The following is a 24,537-nucleotide window of genomic DNA, read 5'->3' on the forward strand; positions in this document are numbered from 1 at the left end:
GCAGGCGGACAAAAATAGAGGGATTGGGAATTCTATGTAATGGTTCATAGTCATCTCCCAGAGTTCTGGGTGTAGTTCAATTCATTACTGCTCTATTGGAACTGATTTGGTTCATCTCATTGCTGGACATGGCCACGTCCATCAGAATTGATCATCATATAGTATTGTTATTGAAGTATATAATGATCTCCTGGTCCTGCTCATTTCACTCAGCATCATTCATGTAAGTCTCTCCAGGCCTTTCTGAAATCATCCTGTTGGTCATTTCTTACAGAACAATAATATTCCATAATATTCATATGCCACAATTTATTCAGCCATTCTCCAGTTGATGGACATCCACTCAGTTTCCAGTTTTTGGCCACTACAAAGAGACTTGCCACAAACATTCTTGCACATACAGGTCCCTTTCCCTTCTTTAAGATTTCTTTGGGATATAAACCCAGTAGAAACACTGCTGGATCAAAGTGTATGCACAGATAAAGGCTTATTTTTATTTTATGTATTCTATATCTGTTAGGCACAAAGTCAGTCATCAAACAGCATATTGGAGCCTCAGGATGTAGATATCTTCAGGATAGTACGGCAGCTGATTAGCAGAAAGGGAAGAAGTATAGAGAATAGAGCTGGGAGAAGTCCTCCTCTCTTTTCTCAATATTAACCTCATAGATCAAATGTCCATCTATATCCAAATGAACACATAGCAATTGAAATAATACATTAGACCCTCCATAGTTTCCTTGTTAGACAACTTTGAATAAATCTGGAAACATTACTTATTAATGCTCCAGTCCCTTCAACTGATTACTGAACTAAAAGATAACAAGAGCATTGATCTGAATGTAGAACTGGCACATAACATCTCTTTTTAAAAAAATCAATTATCATGCTGAACCACCAAAAAGGACAGGAATCAGGGATTAATCTTTTTCTATACAAAAAAATGAAAACTATGAATTCATCTTTTGGAGCTGCTACTTTACTACCATCCCAATTCCTGCCTTAGATTTGAAAGAATGTAGCCCACCAAGCCCTCCTGCAGCCTTGGTTGGTTAGACAGAAAATTCTTTAATCATTTTTGGACACATTACAAAATAATATCAGTAAGCAGATTTGCAATAAAACATTTCCCTTATCAACTTGGGGCATACTCTTTCATAAATGCACACACATTACTAGTGGGAAGAATGTATGTTATAGAAAGATGAACTCGCACCTAGGGAACACCTGGTCAGAGCAACAATGCTATTGAAAATGTTGTTTATCCTTCTTTATTGAAGAGGATCAAGGACATACCAAGTCAGGGTCTTACACATTTGTCTTTCACTCTCATCTAAATTTTATATAATGTAAACCTTTCAGATCATGGTGGAAAGGGAGCTACACTTCTTTTCCAAGTCAGTTATCTTCTATCAAAAGATGGAATAAATTTCTTCCTAAAACTGTTTCAGATTTTGGGGTTTGTTCCCCAAAACAATACACATTTCTTCTGGTTTTTTTTCCCTTTCATTCTCCTTTTGAATAACACTAATTATAGAATTTGTTTCTAACAGGTTTTTTTTCCCCCTTGATTTCTCAATGGATGTGGAAGAGGAAACAGAAAACTGAATTTTTAAAAAGAGAAGAAAAAAATATTATTTCAGTTCAAAATTCTGAGATATTTTTACAACTATTAGAAAAGAAGCAGATATCCTTGGAGTGGCAGAGAGTCTCCCTTAGTGGGCTTTAAAGCCCCTCCCGGCTTTTCTTCCAGGGCTATTCTGTCCTGATCCGGTATGTTAAGTTTCATGGGTAGAAAGTTTTCTGTCTCCAATAGGAGATCAGAACACGGAGAAGTTAAGCAACAGGACCCACGCTGTTTCCCAAACTCTGCTCGTGCGCGCTACTTCCAAGAGAACAATTTGTTCCAAAGACAAGTAAGGTACAGAGCTGAGGGTACTTAGAACTTGACTTTCGCCGATCCCCTTGAATTTTGTTTTGCCCCTGAACTCCGGTGAGTTTTAAAAAGAGAGATTGAGGCTGTAGATTTCTGCAACTGTGCTCATTTAAATCCAATTCACTCTCAAGTGAAGCAGTCCTACATTGCTAGGAGACGGGGAAAGAAAATACATCCATCTGATATCTGCAACACCGCAGCAGTTTGTAATCTGCAAGCGCCGTCTCCGTCGCATATGGGCTCCTATAAGCACAACCCAGCAATTGTCGGATGCTGAGCCACCAACAGAACTAAAGTACGTGAAGGGGGCAGGGATTGGCACTGATTGGGCGGTCAAGGCTGGTTCTATCTGGTACAGAGATGTTCTGGGCTGCCCCAGAACTGGGGGTGGGCTGGTTACCCTCCGTGGTTGTGGTTCAAACGATGCCCATCGTGCACCCTCACATCTTCCCTTCCTCTGTAATAGTTCTTTCATTCCTTAATGTAAATTAGTTTACTCCATTCTACCTCTCTCTTCCATCTACACTCACTGTACTCCCCATCCTTTATTTATTTTTTATATCATTCCCTCAAATTTACTTTATATCAACTATATATGAATATTCCTTCTAGCTGTAGTAGTCATATTTTTAAGAATTTACAAGTATCTTCCTCTGTAGGGAGTAAACAATCCAGCTCCATTGTATCCTTTATATTTTCCTTTTCTTTCTTTCTTTTTTTTTTGAACCTTTGAGTATTTTGCTTAATTTTGTTGAGTAGGTGATTCTTTTTTGTAGTACTAGCTCCTTTGTCTTCTGGAATATCATGTACCATGATCTTGGGTCCTTTACTGTTGCTGCCTGCGTTTATCCTGAATGTGGCTCCGTGGTATTTGAATTGTTTCTCACTATTGCAGTATTTTTAACTTTACCTAATACTTCTGTAATTTGGCTATACTATTCCTTGGGAGTTTTATTTTGGGAATCTCCTTCCTGAGGAGATTGATGAATTCTTTTACCGTCTATTTTGCCCTCTGATTCCAGGATATCAGGGCAATTTTTCTTGACATTTTCTTGAAAGATACTGTCCAGATCCTCCTTTTGATTATGATTAGTCCAATAGTTCTAATATTGTCTTTCCTGCATCTATTTTCTAGCTCAGTTGTTTTTCCAGTGAGGTATTTTACATTTCCTTCCAATTTTTCATTCTTTTAAATTTGTTTGATTGATTTAATTTTTTTGTTTGATTATTAATATCTCAGAGGCATTCACTTCCAACTATCTGCTTCTAACTTTTTAAGTTAGCTTTTGTACTTCCTTTTCCATTTGGCCAACTGTACTTTTTAGGGAGTTGTTTCTTTTGGTGAATTTTTGTATCCATTTAGACAATTTTACTTTATAAAATATAATTATCAGAATATCAAAAAACAAAACACAATGGTTCTCAGGTTAAGAATTTTTCCCCTAGTTGAAAATTAATGATAAAGACTAACTCAGAGTGTGACCTTTGTAACAAGCCAGAGAAACTGCTCTGTGGTCATCTATGTTTTTTTCATCTTCACTGAGACAAACCTCATTCCTGAAAATGAGAGAGAAAAGAAAGCAAAGATTGTTAAAGAAATCCCATTAGCTTTCTCACCTAGTAAACTTTCAAATAAAAAAATAATATGAATCTTAGAATTAGGTTGATTTATAGTTTCATTTGCTGATCTTTAGGCAGGGATTGGAATTTATACTTAATCCATAAGCATTTAAGTCCCTTTATGTGCCATAGATTATACTAGATAACTGGGGATACAAATAGTAAATGGTAGAAAATTGTACATAGTAGGACTTTAATAAATACCTATTGAATAAAAGAAAGAGACCATGTAGTAATATGTCCTAAATAGGGGAAAATATGAATATAGTTTGTTAGGCTACTAGATTTGGCCCATACATTTAGTCGGTGCAACTATAGTGAAATATTTTCTTTGTGGTGTTTGATACCTTGTTTTCAACAAACATTTATTAAGTATTTGCTATGTTCACAATAATACTGAGTTTCAGGAATTCACAGACAAAAGTGATTAGGCACTTGAACATATGTTCTAAGGGGAGAGACAATGACTGAGTAGTACCAAATGAAAACAAAAGTTCTACAATTGCCCAAGGGACCAAAACCTGACAGCACATAGAGGAGCAATATCTCAAAAAGACTATACATTCAGTACCATTGTTGCCCTGATCAGGTATTCCTTAGAGATGTGCCTCTATTCATATAACCTACACTCTTCCCATTGATAGTGTATGCATTTATGGAGGGATAGGCCCCGAGCTTCTCAGGGAAATGTATTAATGCATCTTTGCTTACTGATATTATTTTATTAGATCCCTTTGCTTATGTGCCCCCAAATGGTTAAAGAATATTCTGTATAACTAACCAAGGTGGTGGGAGAGATAGAGATGGAGATGCTGTTTAAGTTATAGGGTGCACCTAGACTTTTCCCATACCAGGTCATCAGAATAATGAGGTTAGCCACCAAACGATGAGATGATAGCCCAAAAGTATATTGGGGTTACAGGCTGGTGTCTTGAGTCATCCCCAAAGAATTTGTAGATATGGGCTTCCAAATCAAAGGTCAAAGATCTTCCTATGCTGCTGAGAGCAGGAAGACAAGGAAAAGAGCAATTTATAAGGGGAAAGACAAGTTCCCTAGTGCAACTCATAATTAACTAGGAGGAAAATGTCATTAAGAAGAAGCCATGAGGTGGCAGTACACCATGATGTGCTAATCCTAAAAGAAAATTAGCACCCCACAAATAATTAGCAAAGATCTATAGCAGAAGCACATCTTTTATAGGGGAAATATAATTTCAGGGGTTTAGCATCATAACTTGGTTTTCTCATTGATATAGTAAAGGTAGGATTTCTAGAGACCTTCACCTGGAGTGGGAGTATAATCAAAAGTCCATTTGAATAAAAGTCCTACTTAGGAACATAAGGGCCACCTAAGGCTGAAATGGTCTCAGCAGTGCCTTTCCCTGTTTGCCTCAAGAGTATTTATAATCCTATCTGTGTTTCAGGCTTCTCTGCTAATGCTCAGCTAGATACCTAGGATCTCATCAATGCTACCTTCTTCCAAATCTAAATCTGTAATTATGTCTTGTGTAGTGGGTATAGTCAGACAGTTAACAAGCCTTTATTAATCATTTAGTATGTGCCAAACTCTGTGCTAATAACTGGGAATACAAAGAAAGGCTGCTAACAGTTTTTGCCTTTAAGAAATTTCTATTCTAGTGAGGAAGACAGCATACCAATAACTAGGTATATAAAAGATATATCTAGAAATAGAGCTGTAGTCATTTGAGAGAACAACTAGTAATGAAATAGATAGATTTCTGGGTCTGAAGTCAGGAAGACTTCTCTTTGTGAATTCAAATGCAGCCTATATCCCTGGACCAATCACTTAATTCCTTTTGCTTCAGTTCCTCTTCTGTAAAATGAGTTGGAGAAGGAAATGGCAAACCACTGCAATATTTTTGCCAAGAAAATGAGCACTTCTTGTAAAAGTTAGTATTTGAGGTGGCTTGGAAAGGAAGTCAGGGAAATTAAGGGGCAGATGGGTAAGTGGAGAGCAGTATAGTATGTCATGTCAGTGTCATGCAAAGAGATGCAAAGGAAATTAGAGATGGTGTCATGTTCAAGGGATTGCAAATAGGCCAATGTTGTTGGATTGTAGAAGGGTAGAGAAGAAAAATATTCAAAGAAGTCAGGAAAGATAGAAGGAAGTCACTTTGTAAAGAGCTCTACATGCCCAGTAGAGAACTTAATATTTGATCCTGGATTTCACTGGATCTGGGACTGATGTGGTTACATTAGAAAAATAACTTTGGCACTGGTAGCCAGGAGAGACTTGGGTTTAAATTATGTCACTGATGCTTAGGAGTTGAACAATCACAATCCTTGTGAACTTCAGTTTTTGTAGTTGTAAAATATGGATATGACATCTAACTAATAGGGTGACTAAGAGATAAATGAAATATTTCAAGTCTTGTGTTTTCCTTGTATTAGTCTTTTCTTGCCAGTAAAATGATGCTCAATAACTACCTTGAAACAGGTAATCAGAAGTGACTACAAGGTCTTCTGAAGGAGCCACTGTCCGTAGCATGCATTTTTTAAGCCAGTTTGCCCCAAACATTCAGAGTAAATTGCAAAAGTTAGCCATGGGTCCTCAAACTCTCCAGGTCCAGCTTTTAGAAACAGCAGGAACTAAGCTGCAGCCAAGGAGCAAGACCATAAGTCTAGGGCTAGGAACAGAGAACTGACTCAGATTTTGGCTACTTCTATATTTAGGACCCAGAAGGACCTCTCCTACAGAAGTTCATGCTCCCAATGTCACAAATAGGGCCATTGGTTTTGAGAATATCCTCTAATATCTAAAGGCCAGTGCTCTAATTAGGAGGGGCATTGGAAAAGAGATTGCCCACAGAAGATTGAGCCTCTTCTTTCCATTTCCCTGTTTCCCAGTTTTATCAGGACCAAGAAAGAGGGGAACCTGGGAACTGGACTGGTTCTCTCAAAATCCACCATGATTGCTGAACCCTGGGTAATTTTGTATGTGGCAGGTAAGTTAGCACTCTGTCCTACCTGAGCATTCTGGTCCTACATGTCCAGTGTCCCATAAAATAGTAGAGATTGATAAGAAACAGGAAATGTTTTAAAACTTTCCCTCTATCCACCCAATTCAGGGACTTCTTATTCTTCCTTCTTGTTCATTTCCTTTATTGGTATAGGATCTGATGGTGAATTGGACCTCCAGGAATATTTTTCACTTTCTCTCAAGGCCCTTCCATATTTCACCTGAGATATGGAGCAAAGTACGAAGTGAATTCCTTTACTTGGGACCAGGGAATTTCAAGTCTAGCAACTTTTGCCATTCCAGTTGTAAAAATGTACCTCCAAGATGTGTTAAAGGGATTGCAACCCTTGATTGAAAAGTTTCTAAAGTATATGCTTTTGATTCCAAGACACCCTCCCTGTAATACTATTCTGCCAGTTAAAAAGCCAGATATCGAATGGTTCAGGACCTTTGGGCTGTTAATAAGGCTGTCATTCATCTTCACCCAATAATGCCTAACCTTTATTCCATCCTTACTCAGATTCCAGAGGATATGCAATAGTTTTTCACTGAGGGCCAAACTCATTTACCCTCACCAAAGCTTTAGAACTGGGGAAAGGTCTGAGAGTTAATATCTATATTGATTCCAAATATGCCTTTCATGTTTTACATGCCCACAGGGCTATATGAAAAGAAAGGGGACTTCTGAGAAAGCCTGAATCTGGATAAACAACCTGGTAGCTTGGCTACTCCAGAGACAACGTAGGAAGAGCACTGATTGGATCATCTCAGCCTTAAGTGAGCCATTTGTTCTTAAGTCTCTTTTGTCCAAGTGGGCTCTTGATTACAGTCCCACTTCAGGTGGGGGTCTCTAGAAACCCTACCTTTATGGTATCCAATCAGAAATCCAAGTAATGGTGTCAAACTCCTGAGGTTATATTTCCCCTAAGTTTGGGGGGTACTAAATCTCTGTTAGAATTAGCTAGTCTCATGTACTGCTACCTCATGGCTTCTTTCATTTAATGGCATCTTCCTCTTGGTTGGTTAATTATGAGTTCCATTAGGGAATTTGTTTTTCCCCTTGTTAATTGCTAAAATTCCTTTCCTTGTTAACTCTTTGGAATGTAGCCTACTCTTAGCAGTGTAATAAAATCTTTGACACTTGATTTGTAGGTCTATGTCTACAAATTCTTTTGGGATGACTCAGGACACTGGCCCATAATTCAGATACTTTTGGGGTCTAACCCCGCTCTCCATCATTTTGGTGACTAGCCCTATCATTTCCTGGTATGGGAAGAGTCTGACTATATCCCTTACTTCAACAGTCCTGTCTCTTATTGAAAAGAGTAGGCTGCTCCTTAACCCAGCCACTAGATTTATATTCCAAAGTTTTCAAAGAAAGAAGAAAATAACTAGATGCATAAAAATATTTATAGTAGCTCTATTTTGGAGAGCTAGAAACTGGGGGATACCCACCAATTGGGGAATAGATGAATTATGTTATATGGATGCAGTGATTTATGAGTTTTGAAGTAGCTATTTTGGAATTCTCTTAGAAATGTTATCAGGATTGATTTCACTTTCTTTCATTTCATATTATTTTCATCAGCTTGTGTTAGAATTCTTGCAAGGTGCTGTCAGTTATCTAATTTAGCATGGTACTTAACAGTTCTCTAGCTCACTAATGTACTTAGTACTCATTAGAGTTCACACCTTTAAGAGAGCATATATAAGTTAGGAGCCTCAGAGCCAGTATTCAGTCAAGGAGTTTCACAAGCCAGGCAGAACGAAGGAAGACAGAGAAGTGGTGGCAGACTGTCCTGTGGAGAACACTGAAACCAAGATCCGGAAGGCCTCCAGAAAACTAGCCGAGCCCAAGTGAAGAAGGTAAGATTTTGACGGAAACAGTAAAGGATTTGGATTTTAACAGCTGGCTGCATTTGAGGTGATTATTACACAGAACTGAAACTAAGGCTGCCTCCAGAAGCCCTCTATGAAACCTGCACCCAGAGAAGATTATATCTTAGAGAAGAACATCACAAGTTTGTTTTGGAGTTACTATAATTTCAGTGTCTTATCCTTATCTTAGAATATAAATCTTCATTTTTCTTTTAAAAACATCTAAGTACATAGTGATCAATTCTAATGGACATGGCTCTCTTCAACAATGAGAGGATCCAAATAAGTTCCAATTGATCTGTAATGAACAGAACCAGCTACATCCAGAAAAAGAACACTGGGAAATGAGTATGGACCACAACATAACATTTCCACTCTTTCTGTTATTATTTGCTTGCATTTTTGTTTTTTCTTCTCAGATTATTCTTACCTTCTTTCTAAATCCGATCTTTCTTGTGTAACAAGATAACTGTATAAATATGTATACATATATTGCATTTAACATATATTTTTTAACATATTTAACATGTATGGGACTATCTGCCCTCTAGGGGAAAGGGGAGAGGGAAGGAGGGGAAAAGTTGAAAAAAGTTTTTTGCAAGGATCAGTGTTGAAAAATTACCCATGCATATATTTTGTATATAAAAAGCTATAAGAATAATAAAAAAAAGGAAATGAGCAAAAACAAATAATAATTAAAAATGTTTTTAAAGCATCTAAGTAGAGTTTTGGGGTTGCTGCCTTTTTTTTTTTTTTTTAAAAGTATGTGATTTCAAGACTGATTTATTTTCTGGCTCAGTAGTTAGTAATAAAAACAAATATATCTCATTCACTATAGTAGTTACTTGATAACAATCTTTTTACCACGTGATAGGTTATAGTTTAGAATCCCTCCCTTTCATAGTCATTATTAGAAGTCTCTTTGAAAATAAACCTCTTTTTTTTTTCCTCCTGTTTATTTTCTTCTTTGGATAGAAATCTTCTTTGGATAGAAACTTTGCAGAGTCATCAAGTAAATACCATCTTTCAGAAGTTCTCATAGCAATTTCAACAAAAGGTAATTTTTAAAAATTCTCAAATCACTTTACAAATTAAAAAAAAAAAAAAAAAAAGGTTAATCTCTAAGCAGTCCAAAGGGCAAATTGCAATCATCAGTATCAAATGTTCTGTGTAACTAAATTATCTTTTGGTTAAGTCGAAAATAATTTTTTCTTCTACTTTCAAATTGTAGATTTTAACAGTATAACATACTGTCCTTGTGTTCTTATCTTTTGGCCTTTAAAAAGTGAAAGTATTTACTTTTGTATATCGTATAAAGTTTATTATTTAGCACTTGAGAGATCATTGTTTTGTAAAAGGAAATGGCAAACCACTCTAGTGTCTTGGCAAGAAAACTCCAAATGGGGTCATGAAGAGTCAGACATGACTGAAAAGCCTGAGGAAGAGCATTGTTTGCCTAGCAGACTCTCTCAGTACTGTAGCTGAGCCAGAGGCCAGACAGAAAAGTACTGAAAGTCTATAAGATTAGAGGTGAATTTGGAGTAAAGTACCTATTTGATCTTTGGTCAGGAAGAGATTTCTTAACCAAATAAAGGATAAAGGTAGGATATAAACACTCTTTTGAATAATTTTTTCCCAGTCACATGTAAAAATAATTTTTGTAAAAATTAGATTCATTTGAAAATTTCTTTGACTTCAGTTTTCTCTCTTTCTTCTTCCCCCTTCCTTTCCTGAGATAAGTAATTTGATATAGATTACACATGTTTAGTCATACAAAATATATTTTCTCATTAGTCATTTTTCAGAAGAAAGCACAGACCAAAAAACAGTGAAAAATAATATGCTTCAATATGCATCTAGACTTACCATCAGTTTTTTTTTTAAAGATGGATAGCTTTTTGCATCATGAGTGCTTTGGAATTGTCTTAGATCATTGCATTGCTAACGTGAGCTTAGTCATTCATAGTTCATTGTACAATAAAACAATTTTTCTTAAGTTAAAATGAAAGAGCATATATGTGAAACAAATTTGTGCAGGTAAAGGAGAAAATTTTATTTGCAAAATGAAATTTTTGCATCAGATATCTTTGATAAAGCCTAAATGTCCAAGACATGTATGACCAAGAGTTATTCTCCAAAAAATTAAAGACCAAATAGTATTAACGATAAAAAATAACCAAACTTACAAATAGATAATATTGACAATCTTATTGTATTGTTTAATGATGTTTAATTTCTTTTAAATCGTTTTTGTGAATTTGACAAATACAAAATAATTTGGATACTTCCATATATAGAGTAAAACAGAAAAAAGTTATACATGTAACTGTTTGATTTTCCATATAGCTCTATTTTCTTTTCAAATATGTTTTCTTATATTTTCAAAGCTGTCCTGAGTGCCTTTCACTCCTTATTTCTGTTCTCTTCTATGCTTTAAAAAATGCTTCAATGAAGGCAGCTAGATGGCAATTCCACTGGAAAAAAAAAATCTAAGCCTCAACAATCCTAGAAACAAACAGGAATAGTGAAGCAAAACAAATTATCACTGACTTTTGCTAAAATGTCTTTGTTGTACTTTATTTGGCTTCTAGAGGCCATCACCTCTTTTTTTTTTTTTTTTTAGGAGGATAGTATGTTTCATTGTCAGTCATTTGAATTTATTGTTGATTGTTCTTTTGATCAGAGCTTTTAAATCTTTCAAAGTTATTTTTCTTAAAAATATTGTTATTTTAATTGTTCTCATTGTTTTATTCACTTTATTCTGAATAGTTCATGCAAGTCTTCCCTGGTTATTCTAAAACTGCCTCTTTTATTATTTCTTATGATATAATAATACTAAATTCTTGAGTCATAATTTATTATTCTTCAATTGGTGGTTATTCCTTAGTTTCCAGTTCTTTGCTACAATAAAAATTACTACTCTGAACACTTTTTGTAAACATAGAGACTTTTAATCTTTTATTTCCTGCTGAGGCTCCAGACAAATCCAGCTAGCCTCAGGGCTCCCTCCATGTGGTTTCTGTGGACCAGCCTGGAAGTGTTTGCATGTCAAATTGGTTAATGCCCAACTTGGGGTCTTTCTAAAGATATTCTTGGATTGTACCTGGAGGACCTCTTCTGCCCCAAATCTTCTTGATTTTTCAGCAGTATATGTTCACCTCGAGGAGCAAATTTGTTGTGTTTGTGGGGGAAACCTGGAGAGCTTGAAAGTTACTGACTGTTATCTTCCCAGAATTCCCCCCCCCCCCCCCCCCCCCCCCGCGCCTATCTTTTGACCATTTATCTACTGGTAATAATAATATAAAAAAAGCTGCTATAGATGTTTTTGTATATATGGATCCTTTTCCTCTTCCTTTGATTCCTTTGGAGTATGGGCCTATTTGTGGTATTGCTGAATTAAGTTTGTTACAATTTAGTGATTTTTTTTTTCCCCCCATAGTTATAAATCATTTTCTAAAATGGCTTGACCAATTAATTTATAGTTCTATCAAAAGTGAACGTATATGCCTGCTTTCCTGAAGTCCTTCTAACAATTGTCCCATTCTCTCTTTTTTTTTTCCCATTGTTGTCAGTCTAATTGGTATGAGATTGAACCTTGAAGTTGCTTTAATGTGCTTTTATCAAATTTGTAATGATTTGGATCAGTTTCATAGATCTGTTTATTGGATTTCATCTCTTGATTCATATTTTAACCATTTATCAATTAGTGAATGTCTTTTAATCTTTTGAATTTGAATCAGTTCTTTATCTTGGAAATGAAATCTAATGTTGGGCCATATTTAATATTTGCCAGATTCTTCCCATTATTCCCAACAGTTGTTGTAAAATGAGTGCTTATCAAATAACGTGGCTTTATAGAACATTATGTTATAGTATCGCTTTGTCTCAGTGAGATATACCTGGTCTGTTCTATTCTTTATTTTTAATTTCTTTATGCATATTTTATATTATTATTATGTATTCAACCTCTTTATTTTCTAACCACTATCAAATCCTTTTACTGACTAATGTTTTTTAGTATAGTTGAAGTTGGTACTATGAGGCTCTAGTACTTTCCATCTTTTTCTTAATTTTCCTTGAGATTCTTAACCTTTAATCAACCTTAACAGTATGATTCCTTAGCTCAGGGGTCAACAAACTGTAGTCCAAGGTCAAAACCCATTTTACTTAGTTTTATAGGTCTAAGAATGGTTTTTACTTTTTAAAAGTACAATAAAACTTTATTTAAACATTTAGGAATTATCCTTAGCTTACTAGCCATATAAAAATATGCAGTGGACATATATATTGGGCAGATAATCTACCCATACCTGCTCTCGATGAATTTCATCATTATTTTTCTAGTATGATAAAGAAATCTCTTTAAAATCAGATTGGTATAGTATTGCATGAATAAGTGGATTTAGGTAATATTTTTACTATATTGATTCACCATATTGAGAATTCACCAGTTTGAGAAAAATAATTCATTTGGACCTCTACTCTATTCCAATCAGTATTAATCAATTGAATAGAATTATATCAAAATTCTGTATATAAGGCCCTAGAGCTGTGAGCTGCAGATTCTAAGTTAACTATAAAAAGTTAGATAAAGGCCCTCCACCCTAGTTTTGCCTTGTGATGATGACCAAGTCCAGCTTGGCAGAGGTGACAATCACATGATAAATCCCCCAAAATATTTTTGTACCTATAGAACAAGCACTGATCCAATAGGAGCAAACGATCACCTTGTGACCACTTAGCTATCATTGACTGATAGCTTGCACCATTTCCTCCTGTTCAAATTAAAGAGAAATCTGTCTATTTTATGTGGAGATATTTCTTGCTTTTCTCAACTTGTGACCTTGCTGACATATTTTGCTTATACAATTGATTTATTCAGTATTTGGTATAGCTGTTCCAGAATGAGTGGCTATCTAACCCTTTAGGAATAGTGCCCTGGAAGGCGACTGCAGCTCAGATCATGAAGATTTAAGGTTCAGTACAGGGGTCCAGCCTCTGCAGGGGATCCAAGGGGCTGAGCAGGAGGAATAGGGTCAGCGTCAAAGGAAGACAGGAGTTATGGGGTAGTTTGAGTGAGGAACTGATGGAAGTGATGCTCCCACTGCTCTCAGGCTCCTTCAGGCTTTATTTTTATATTATATCATGATCATATACTTTTCTTTAGGTCAATACAATCTTCAGACATGTGTCTGACTTATTGACCTTTATATGTTACTACATATAAAGTTAATATTTGAGTAAGTTTTTTATGGTTAAGGGTTAATTATTGATTATATTACCCAATGCCAATAATGAAAGTTAAATGATATGCAAAGTTAAATGTCAGTGAATTTTGTTAGTTTTCTTGTCTTCTTTGTCAATTCTATGGATTATTTGATTCCTCTATTTCCCTGATTTGGAACATGTATGTAGGCATTTAGGGCAATTCCTAGTTATACTTTAACCATCTTCTGGTTCTTAGATATACTGATTTTTTTCTGAGTCTAAATAGGTAAACACCATTATTTCCTAGACCTTTGGATTCTCTCCCATAGTGACAATGCTTTCCATGGTGTTCTCCCCTTTATCATTTCTCTCAGTGAGAGATTAGTTTTATTAGGACAGAATATGCATGTGGAATCATTTCTAGTTAACTTGCCCAAATTCCCCATGTCACCAGATTTTTTTGGATAATGTTTAGTGCTATAATCAAGCCAATTATAAATATAGGAAATAGTAGTCCACTAATAAGAATCATAGAAGGAAATGTCCCTGCATGAGTGCTGTACACATTTGATCTCAATGCTGAGTTTTGCCAATCAGCTTAGAGATTGCAGCTCCCAACAGTTCAGTTCATTAGAGGGGACCATAGATCTTTTAATAAAGTACCATTGGCTCAGATCTCTGTCTTTTTTACTATAGATAAGATAATTTTAATCTCCATACTCTAAAGGATGTTTTGTAGTTGTATTCATATAGTTCTTCTTATGTATATTTTTAGTAGGTAGTCACAAGTATTTTTTATATTTCCTATAATTATTTTACATGGGAGTTCTCTTATATTGAGATTTGTAGATAATATAGAGGAAATAATGTTAATTTCTATGACCGCTTGGTGGTATTGAGTACTGGGCCTAATGTTAGAAGGACCTGAGTTCAATTTCTGGCTTCAGAAAATTGAGCTATGAGACATTGGGCAAGTGACTTGATCTTTGTATCAATTTTTTTTTCTTCTGTAAAAAGGGAATAATAATAGTATATATCTCCCAGGATTGTTCTGTGGACCAAATGAGATCATTGCAAGTAAAGTGAAGGTGGGAGAAAGTAAAGGAGACATGAACACCCAAGGTGGTATGAGCTCCTAAGATCTGTAAGCTATTCTAGAAATTTCACTAAAAACCCCAATCAATACTATTCCATTCTTGTTGTTATTCAGGAAGTCAATGACTGACTAAAGAACACACTCCATACTCTTAAAGATTTTTTTTTTTCTTTACTACAGAAACTCTTTATTTTTCTCCACAGATCATGCAAGATCAAAAGCTACCTTGTGTTTTGATAAATAGTTTTGAAGAACCATATTGTGTGAATGAAGATCATGTAGCAGATCTCAAGAAACAATTTAATCTTGTCACCATGCAAGAATTTCTTGAAAACAAAACACATTTCAGTCAAAAAATACAAGCTATATACATATGGGGAGGGAAACCAGTTATTGACAAGGAGCTACTGCAGAGCCTACCTACCTTGAAGATTATTGTGAACCCAGGAGCAGGCCTGGATCATCTGGACCTGAACTTGATTGCCAGCTTTGGTGTGAAACTGGCCAACACTCCACATGCTGTTACTAACAGCACTGCAGATATAGGGATGGCTTTACTTTTGGCATCAGCCCGGAGAATATTAGAAGGTAAAATGACCTTTTAAGCCATTTAATTTCACAGTGATTGATAAAGATTTTCGGAGTCTTTATTTGTGAAAATGATGACAAAGTATTCAAACTGATATTCTAAAAATGTAAAGTCCTTTTTAAATTGTCCTGATGCCTAAATAATGTCTTACAAAGTTTATGGAATCCTTCAAAATAATGTTTTTAAATGAACAAATTATAATACATAGGATGACAAAAGGAAAGCATTTCTGTTGAAATATCATTTTAAAAAATTTAAAAAACATGTTCCTAGACCCAAGGTTAAGAACCCTAGTCATATTGTGATAGAAGAGTCTTAGTTTAAAATCAGTATTATATTATAACCTCTTGTCAGGATATTCTGATTTTTACAGTGAAGAAAACTACTTCCTGTTTCTAATATGTTATAGTTTATTTTTTGCTAAAACTATTATTTTATTTTATGTAGAAATGGATGAACCATGTGTGTTTGAAAGCAAGAATTCTCAGAGATTGCAAAGTAAAGTATAAATCATAACCTATTCATTTATTAGTTTCATGGCTCACTTTTGTATCTTGGACTTTTAGGGAACAAGGTAGCTACTTCACCAGACACCAAGTCCTTTTCTGTTAATTGGATGGGACAAGAAGTGACTGGCTCTACTCTGGGAATCGTAGGTATGGGCAACATTGGCTATAAGGTTGCTCAGCGAGCCAAAGCATTTGAAATGAAGATTCTATATCACAATAGGAACCGCAGGTAAGATTTCCAGTAAATGAATTTCTAAACTTAACTGAAGCTTTGTTTCTCCAGATGAAACTTGTGTTTCCATTTATTGGCACAACACAGTGTAATTATAAATTTCCTCTTCTTTCTCTGTATGTAGATCTTAAGTCGGATGTTCTCCATCATTCTTTTTCTTCCCTTTTCCAATTCCTGAATTTTCCCTCAAAAGTATATCTTCTTAATAAACAATATTACTTCCATCTTTCTTTACCTATCCTGTCTCTTCCAGATATGTAGTTATAACAGGTGTTTTTTTTCCCCCACAACAAATAATGTCTTATAAAAGTAGTTTTGGCTTTACAGATTCTCCTCTACCCCAAAAGGATATTGGGAATCCCTCACTTTCTACAGACCCATTTTGAGAACTGCTACTTTTTGATGTTTTGACTTAGGGAGAAAACAGCTTATGTATATTCACTATCCTTTGATTTATGTCACCAGCTAAAGCTAGGATTTGAACATAGTATTTCTTTCTTTATTTTTTTTTTGTTAATTTCAATAGCATTTTATTTTTTCAATTATATGTAAAGATAGTTTTCAACATTCACTTTGTAAGAATTTGAGTTCCAAATTTTTCTCCTTCCTTCCTTCTTTTCTGTCTCCCTAAGACAGTAAGCAATCTGACATAGGTTATACATTTTTGTACATGTGGATCCTTTTCTCTTTTTTATGATCTCTTTGAGACACAGACCTATTAAAGACACTGATGGATCAAAGGATATGTTCTCCAGAGTGGTTGGATTACTTCACAACTCTGCATTAATGTCTCAGTTTTTTCACATCCCTTCCAACATTTGTCATTTTCTTTTCCTGTCATCTTAAACAATCTGATAGGTGTGAGCTGATATCTGAGTTGTTTTAATTTGTATTTCTCTAATCAATAGTGATGTAGAGCATTTTTTCTAATGAGTATAGATAGTTTTAATTTCTTCATCTGGGAATTGCATGTTCATATCCCTTTACCATTTAACAATTGGATAATGACTTGTATTCTTATAAATTTGACTCTATTCTCTACCTATTTTAGAAATGAAGCTTTTAGAAACACTGGCTGTAAAAATTGTTTCCCAGAAAACCTTTTTAATTTAATGTAATCAAAATTATCCATTTTACATTTCATAATCTTCTCTTTTGTTTGGTCATAAATTCTTCCTCTTCCCAAAGATCTGACAGATAAACTATCCCTTATTCTCCTAATTTGCTTATAGTATCACCTTTTATGTTTAAATCATAAATCCATTCTACTTTGTCTTGGTAAAGGGTATGATATGTTGATCTGTGCCTAGTTTCTGCATATTATTTTCCAGTTTTTCCAGAAGTTTTTATCAAGTGGTTACGAACACAGTTTTTCTGTCTTTAAATCCAGTGCTTTTCCCACTATATCACCATGTCCTTGCTTCTTTTATCCAACTTGAACTTAATTATAAGCCCTTAGCCTAAGTAATATGTCTGAATTTTTTATTTTGTTTTAGGTTCCTTTCCAGCGACTTTACTGGATTTTGGTCTTGGTCTCTTGAAGTTTCTTTAAGTATTTTGAACTGCTTCTGATTAGTAAACTCACTTTTTTTCACTCTTGATTTATTCTGGCAGGAAGGTGGAAGAGGAACAGGCAGTTGGAGCCCATTACTGTGCAAAGTTGGATGAGCTGCTGCAGCAATCAGACTTTGTAATGCTGGTTGTCTCTCTGACACACCAGACTTATAAGTTGATTGGAAAGAGGGAACTAGGACTAATGAAACCCACTGCTATTCTTATAAACATTGGCAGAGGTAATAAATACTACAAGATATGCCTACCAAAATGATATCTTGCTGCATCTTTCCAATGAGGAAAAATATCTCAAATATTTGGCATTCTCTATCAGCTTCATTCCTTTGCAACTTTTTTGATTCAAAGAGTAATCGAGACTGGTAGGCAAGAGAGTTGAAATTATCTTCTAATTGTAAGAGTTCTTGATTTTTTTGAATATATTTTGAACCCAATTTATGAATAAGCTAATTAAAAGATTTTTTTCAATTCAGATTTTTAAAACTACTTCTGTAGGAAAGAACAATGCCATATTAGATATCTTTTAAGTTCACTTGTATCCTTCTCAGTGTTTAGTTATTACTTTTCTTAGCAACATTCTCTTTTTCTTAACATTTGTATAATGCCTAATTTAAATAATTACACATAATAATCATTCCTATGTCCATTCAGAATTAAATAATGGGTTGTATATTGATTGAACTTATAAAAAACGAAAACCTTAACAGTTTAATACACAGTTTAATTGACATTGAAATGACATGACAAATCAATGGTGATTGCATATGTCAGTGCTAGTTTACTCAAGATCAGAAATCAGTGGAGCTTAGATTCCAGAGCTCTGGAACTGACTTTGTTACTAATTATGGCCTTGAATAATCTTTGTGCCTTAATTACTTTATGTATTTATGATAAAGATAATATTTGGAATTTGTAACTCAAAGGATTAAGTAATAGAGATAAGTGCTTTGGAAAGTAAAAATATATAAATATATTGTCAACAAATGTATAAAAAAGAATATAGGAATATATAAATCTATAATCGATACAATTATATGCCTATATAATAATATATTGTATCATAATATATTATATTATATATAATAAATGTATAATCTTTATATATCATGCAGCATATTCTTTACATACTTGTAAAGAATATGCTGCATGATATATAAATAAAATATATAGCATTGTCATTCCAACCAATATCAGTATTTTCTTCTGGTTCTTTGGTGACTATGCAAGCAGAAACTTCTTCCATATGGAAGATGTATTAAAAGATAAACTCTATATATCTGTAGCCTTAGCATTAAACACTGGTCATATAAATCAAAATTCTAGAGACTACTATTGTAACAAACAAAAGAACAGTGTTTTAAATAATTGGCCTTTAAAAATAAAGTATCCTGATCAGAGCTTCTCATTAGGCTTTGTTACTCTAAACTTTGGAATCAGGCATTTATTGAATACTGATTGATTGACATTCAGAAAAAGCATCATAAACCTTCCTGCAAATCTATGATCATTCTAAGTTTAAAGGAGGAGAATTTTTCTCAGCTTACCAACTACTTGATGGGATATGGATATATCATTTTGAAATGACATGAGAAGCTTCATAGTGTAGTGAACTTGGAATCTGCAATACCTGAGTTTAAATCCTGTCCCTGATACTTCTTGGTTGTGTCATCCTGGGCAAGTCACTTATTTTGACCATCAGCTTCCATATCTGTCAAATGAGGCAATTGGAATGTATAACCCATGAGATACATTCCTTTCAGTCTTAAATTTATAATATTCAGTTGCTGATAATCAGTCAGCAGCTGATATTTTTATAGAAATATAAGGTTTGTAGTTTCTACACTATTTTATGTCATCCTCTCAATAAGCCTGTAAAATGGGTATTAAAATTATCAACTCAATTGTATAATTAAGGAAACCAAAGACCCAATGAAATGCCCATAAACACATGGCTAGCACATGAAACTGAATTAAAACCCATGTCTTTCACTTTGGAGCAGCTAGGTGACACAGTAGAGAATTCTGGGTCCAGAGTCAAGAAATCTCATCTTCTTCATTTTCAAATCTGGCCTCAGACTCTTACTAGCTATGCCATCTGGAGGAAGTCACTTATTGCTTTTGCCTCAGTTTCCTTCATTTACAAAATGAACTAGAGAAGGAAATAGCAAACCACTGTGGTATCCTTGCCAAGAGAACCCCAAATGGGGTCACAAAGAGTCAGACACAACTGAAAAATGACTGAACAACAGCAACTCTCCTAAGGCCAACCTTAATTCTACAATAACCTTCTTCATCTCAAATGATGTTTGCTCTTGAGTTATAAAAAAAGTTTATCTCAATAGATGCAGAAAAAGCATTTGATAAAATCCAACATCCATTCCTATTAAAAACACTAGCGTATAGGAATAAATTGAATTTTCCTTAAAACAATCAGTAGCATCTATTTAAAATCAGCAAGTATCATGTGTAATAGGGACAAACCAGAACCAATCCCAGTAAGATCAGGGGTGAAACAAAGTTGCCCACTATGACCATAAGGCTTTAAATGATAAGTTGCTCTTGAGTTATAAAAAAGTATTTTTTGCACTTAAAAGGTTATGTGGCTCTGTTGATTTTTATATCACTTTCATTTGATATTATGTCATTTGATATTCATGTGTTCTTATCATTTGACCAGTTAGAACAGGAGTAACTATATGGTTTTAAAGTTACCTAACAGGATGAAATATGAATATTTCTTCTATTATATGTATGTATATTTTTATATTGTATACATGTGTTATATATACACATGTATACATATACATATGCATATATATATATATCTATTATATATAGTTTAATGATAGTGACAAAGATTAATTATGATTGTAACAAAAATACCATTACCTTAATTCAGGTCAATTAGTTGATCAAGATGCCCTAGTTGAAGCTCTTCAAACTGGGATTATCAAAGCAGCAGGACTGGATGTGACTTATCCTGAACCCCTGCCAAGGTAAAACAAAAAATTGTTCCTGCAAAATATATTTTTGATTAAAAAAAGCAAAATTTCCAGTCCACATTTGGGATTGAAAGTTTTCTTCATTTGATGTCTCATCATAGACTCACAGGATTTTAGAGATATTCTAATTTTTTTTTCCTATTTGGCTGCCATCTTTGGATCTTCTCTGATTTCTCCCTAGATCAAGTACTTTCTGTCCCTCTTCCAAACACATATTTCTTCTTTCTTTTGTTGTCTTCCTCTAGTACATCATTTGCTTTTTAGAGCATGGATATTCTTTTTTCCTCTTTTTTTATCCCCAGCATGTAGCAGAGAACCTGAAATATAGTAGTATTTAATAAATATTCATTGACTTTTTCACTATCTAGTCTCCCCTCCAATATAGGAATTTTTCCTATTGTATAACTGAGAGTTATTTGCCTGGCTTATAATTGAATATCTTCAGTGACAGATTCTTTAGTATCCCCATGAGTCAATCCATTTCAGTGCCTGTGAGTCAGTTGAACACTTGTAATATTTAAATAGATTTTGTTTGGATATAAGAACACCTCATCACTTTTCCCCACTGGCCCTAACTCTGCCATTTTTAGCAAAGCAAAATCTATCATTTCATTTATATATGCTTCAAATTTCTGAACTCAAATTTTGTGTATCTATTAAGTCTCCTCTTCTCCAGTCTAACTATTTAGCTTCCTCAACTGCAACATGAGAATATTTGACTAACTTAGTGTTTCTGAAACTTAATTGGTTTCAGTGATCCTTTACATGCTTAAAATTATTGAAGGTTATATCTCTTGATATTTTACTATATTTGACAGCAAAATTGATAAAAATATAAAAATATTTTAAATAAACTTATTTGAAAATAATAATAAACCTATGACATGTTAACATAAATAACATACTTTTCTGAGAAATAACTACAACTTCAAAAACAAAAAAATTAATGAGAAGAGTGATTTTTTTTTTGTCTTGTTTTGGTTGCTTTTCACAGATATAGAGTTAGACAATGGAGAATTTTTACAGGCAAATAACATCTTAATATTCAAATAGTTATGACCTTGTGAATCCCTCAAATAAGTCACAAAAACTACCAGGGTTTTCTTACTGCATAGGAAAATCTTTAAGATCTTGTTTGGTTCTAATATTAAATGATTCTTCCCATAAATCAAATTTCTTGAATTTTCTTAAATTTTCTAAATTTTTACCTTTGTGTAAGTATTAAAATTATAACTATAGTTTTTTTTCATAATTCTAAATGAAATCAGTAAAACTGTAGCAATGTATTTCAGATCTCATCTTTGTTAAAAGTACTAAAATGATGCTAACAGCTCATGTTTGTAGCACAACTCTTCAAACTCTAAGTCAGTGATTAAAATTTAACAGACTTGTCACTTTCACTTAGTGTTCTTTGCTTTGCCATCATTAGCAACATAATCCAAATGTATTGTCTTATCTATAAATATCTTGACTATGAAGTCAAATTTTATATATTTAGTTTTTTCTTCTCTAAGCTAATTATCTGCATTAATTTAAAGTCTTTCTCAGGTGATAGTTTTCAGATTCCTTGCTATTCTGGTTGCTACAATTTGGTTTGTTGAAATCTCAAAATTTGTCAGCAAGAAGTGAACATAGGAAATGTGACCAAGACATGACCAAGACATATCATGGGGCTATTATTCCCTAGTACCTAACACTAGATTTTGATGAATGCAACCAATAATTATATTATTTTGAAAAATTATAAAAAGCCACACCACATTGTTAGCTTATTGAGCTTGTGGTGAACCAGAATTGGGAGTAGAAGCTAATTATTTTCTTATGAATTCTTGGCAAACTATCATGTCTTGTATAGTTGATTTATTGGACCTAAATAAAAATCTTTACATTTAATTCTTTAAAATAATACTTAATTTTCACTCAGTGTTCTAGTTTTTAAAATAATCTTGAAGAAAAATGGTATATTAGATCCTTGATTTGGTTATCTGGAGTCCTAGGCTCTAGTATTGACTCTCCCAGTAACTCAAACTCTGTCCTTACTTTGGGCCTCTAGTTCTCTCATTTTTAAAATGAGAATATTTGAGCTTCCAAGTTCCTATCTGGTTCTAAAATTCCACTATTCTTCTATGAATCAAATAGAATTTTTTATTCTTTTTTAATCTCCTATAAATTTTTATCTTCTTGCAAATACAAAAAAAAAATGAAACTACCATATAGTCATTTAAAAAAATAAAACCTGAATAATGTTTTTTTTAATGCATTTGTATTACAGATCTCATCCTTTGTTAAAGTTAAAGAATGTTATCATAACACCTCATATTGGAAGTGCAACTCATCAAACTCGACGTCTCATGATGGAAAATATGGTTGAAAGCCTTCTGGCTGCTTTCAGTGGTCTTTCTATTCCTAATGAAGTACATCTTAAATGATTTGGGTGAAGAGATCATAATGATGAAAACTTGACAGATTAAATGACAAAAGCTTATTTTTACTTTGCATCCTTTATATATCCTAGTACTTTGTGAAATTAAAACTCATAGATTTTCATTTTATTATGTTTGAAGAGCTAACAGAGAATATGTATTCCCCAAAATCCTTCAGAATCTAACACTGTGCTGAATATAAGTAATATATCTTTGATAATTGTCTGTTATTCTATCTTCATGGAATCTGCAGTTTTCAAAACTTACCTACCAAAAAAAGCAAACATGGTAGATAAGGCAGGAAAGAAATACACTGAAGTGGATAAAGAAAGGAATGATGAAACCAAAAAGTAGAAAGAAATGCAAAAACATTTGGTAAGCATTGACAGTTCAGGCCTATCGCTAACCAAAATTGCAGAGTAGGCCGGGTTATTTTTCCATTCCTATTTTTGCCTTATAGGCATCCTCTTTAATCAATGTTCTTTGACTATTCTGGAGGGGACCCAATAACTGTATAATGAAAATAATTATAATAAATAATTATATTAATTTGGCGTAACTGATTTCATTTTAAGTTTCTGTTTTGTAATTGAGATGTTTTGAGTAAGTAATTTTGCTATTAGAGGTGCTATACTATATATTGGTTTTCACTAATAAGATGAATACTTGTGTGATATAGTTTGGTCAAAGCATGTGTGTTTAAAAACAACCAATAAACAATATGTAAACTTTCAAATATGAACAACCACATATAAAATTACTTTAATCTATTTTATCAATTTATTTAATTTTCTAACAACCAAATTATGTGGTAAATTCAGGAATGAATCCATTAGAACTTCCATGAAACTAGCCAATACCTTCCTCTATATTACTCATGGACTTAATTACCATCTCTATATTGCCAGTTCTCAGCTCCACTTATTCTATCCCAGTCTCTTTACTGACGTCTCCAACTACATTTCAGAAGTTTTGAATGTAAGATTAAAGTAAACATCTTAAACTCAATGTGTCCAAAACAGAACTCATCTTTTCTACTAATCCTTTTCCTTTTCTCCTTTATCCTTTCCCTTTTACTGTAGATGGTAAACATATCCTCTTAGTGTCTCATGCTGTCATCACTTGACTCCCTCTTATTCAAATTATTGCTTAGCGATATCAATATCATCTTTGCAATATCTCTCTAACAGGTAATATTGCCATCCCTCCAATACAGAACTTCATCACCTCTAGTACAGACTATGCCAAGAGCCTGTAGATATTTTTTCTTGCTTCAAATATCTCTCTATTCCAATCCATTCTCCATTCAGCACTAAAGTGCAAGTCTGATTATGTCATCCCTCTTCATCTTCTACTTTCCATAAACACCAGTGGTTTCCTATTGCCTCCCTGAACAAATACCTTTTTGCTATTCAAATTCCTTCATAACCTAGTCCTTTCCTACCTTTTCAGTCTTTTCACACCTTATTCCCTGATACATACTCTTTATTCC

The 24,537-nt window shown here is 33.9% G+C and overlaps 1 protein-coding gene across 2 annotated transcripts; it reads left to right on the top strand.

Annotated features, from left to right (window-relative positions):
• Positions 1-1,873: 1,873 nt before the first annotated feature.
• LOC127544086 (glyoxylate/hydroxypyruvate reductase B-like) lies at positions 1,874-23,604 on the top strand. Of its 2 annotated transcripts, none has more exons than XM_051970577.1 (6): positions 1,874-2,231; positions 14,922-15,306; positions 15,874-16,045; positions 17,663-17,841; positions 20,520-20,616; positions 22,895-23,604. In XM_051970577.1, exons 2-6 carry the CDS (start codon positions 14,925-14,927, stop codon positions 23,049-23,051), a joined length of 987 nt encoding a protein of 328 aa, XP_051826537.1. In that variant the 5' UTR covers positions 1,874-2,231; positions 14,922-14,924; the 3' UTR covers positions 23,052-23,604. The 2 variants fall into 2 exon arrangements, with proteins under 2 accessions (XP_051826537.1, XP_051826536.1); XM_051970576.1 differs by lacking the exon at positions 1,874-2,231 and adding an exon at positions 9,361-9,471.
• Positions 23,605-24,537: the final 933 nt, after the last annotated feature.

Source organism: Antechinus flavipes, chromosome 1 (assembly GCF_016432865.1).
Source record: "Antechinus flavipes isolate AdamAnt ecotype Samford, QLD, Australia chromosome 1, AdamAnt_v2, whole genome shotgun sequence".
Taxonomy (NCBI): domain Eukaryota; kingdom Metazoa; phylum Chordata; class Mammalia; order Dasyuromorphia; family Dasyuridae; genus Antechinus; species Antechinus flavipes.

Excerpts from the sequence above, each read along its gene's own strand:
- LOC127544086 (XM_051970577.1), top strand. The coding sequence starts at position 14,925 with ATGCAAGATCAAAAGCTACCTTGTGTTTTGATAAATAGTTTTGAAGAA. Across the intron at positions 16,046-17,662 it reads TATCACAATAGGAACCGCAG|GAAGGTGGAAGAGGAACAGG; the intron begins GTAAGATTTCCA and ends TTATTCTGGCAG. Across the intron at positions 17,842-20,519 it reads TCTTATAAACATTGGCAGAG|GTCAATTAGTTGATCAAGAT; the intron begins GTAATAAATACT and ends ACCTTAATTCAG.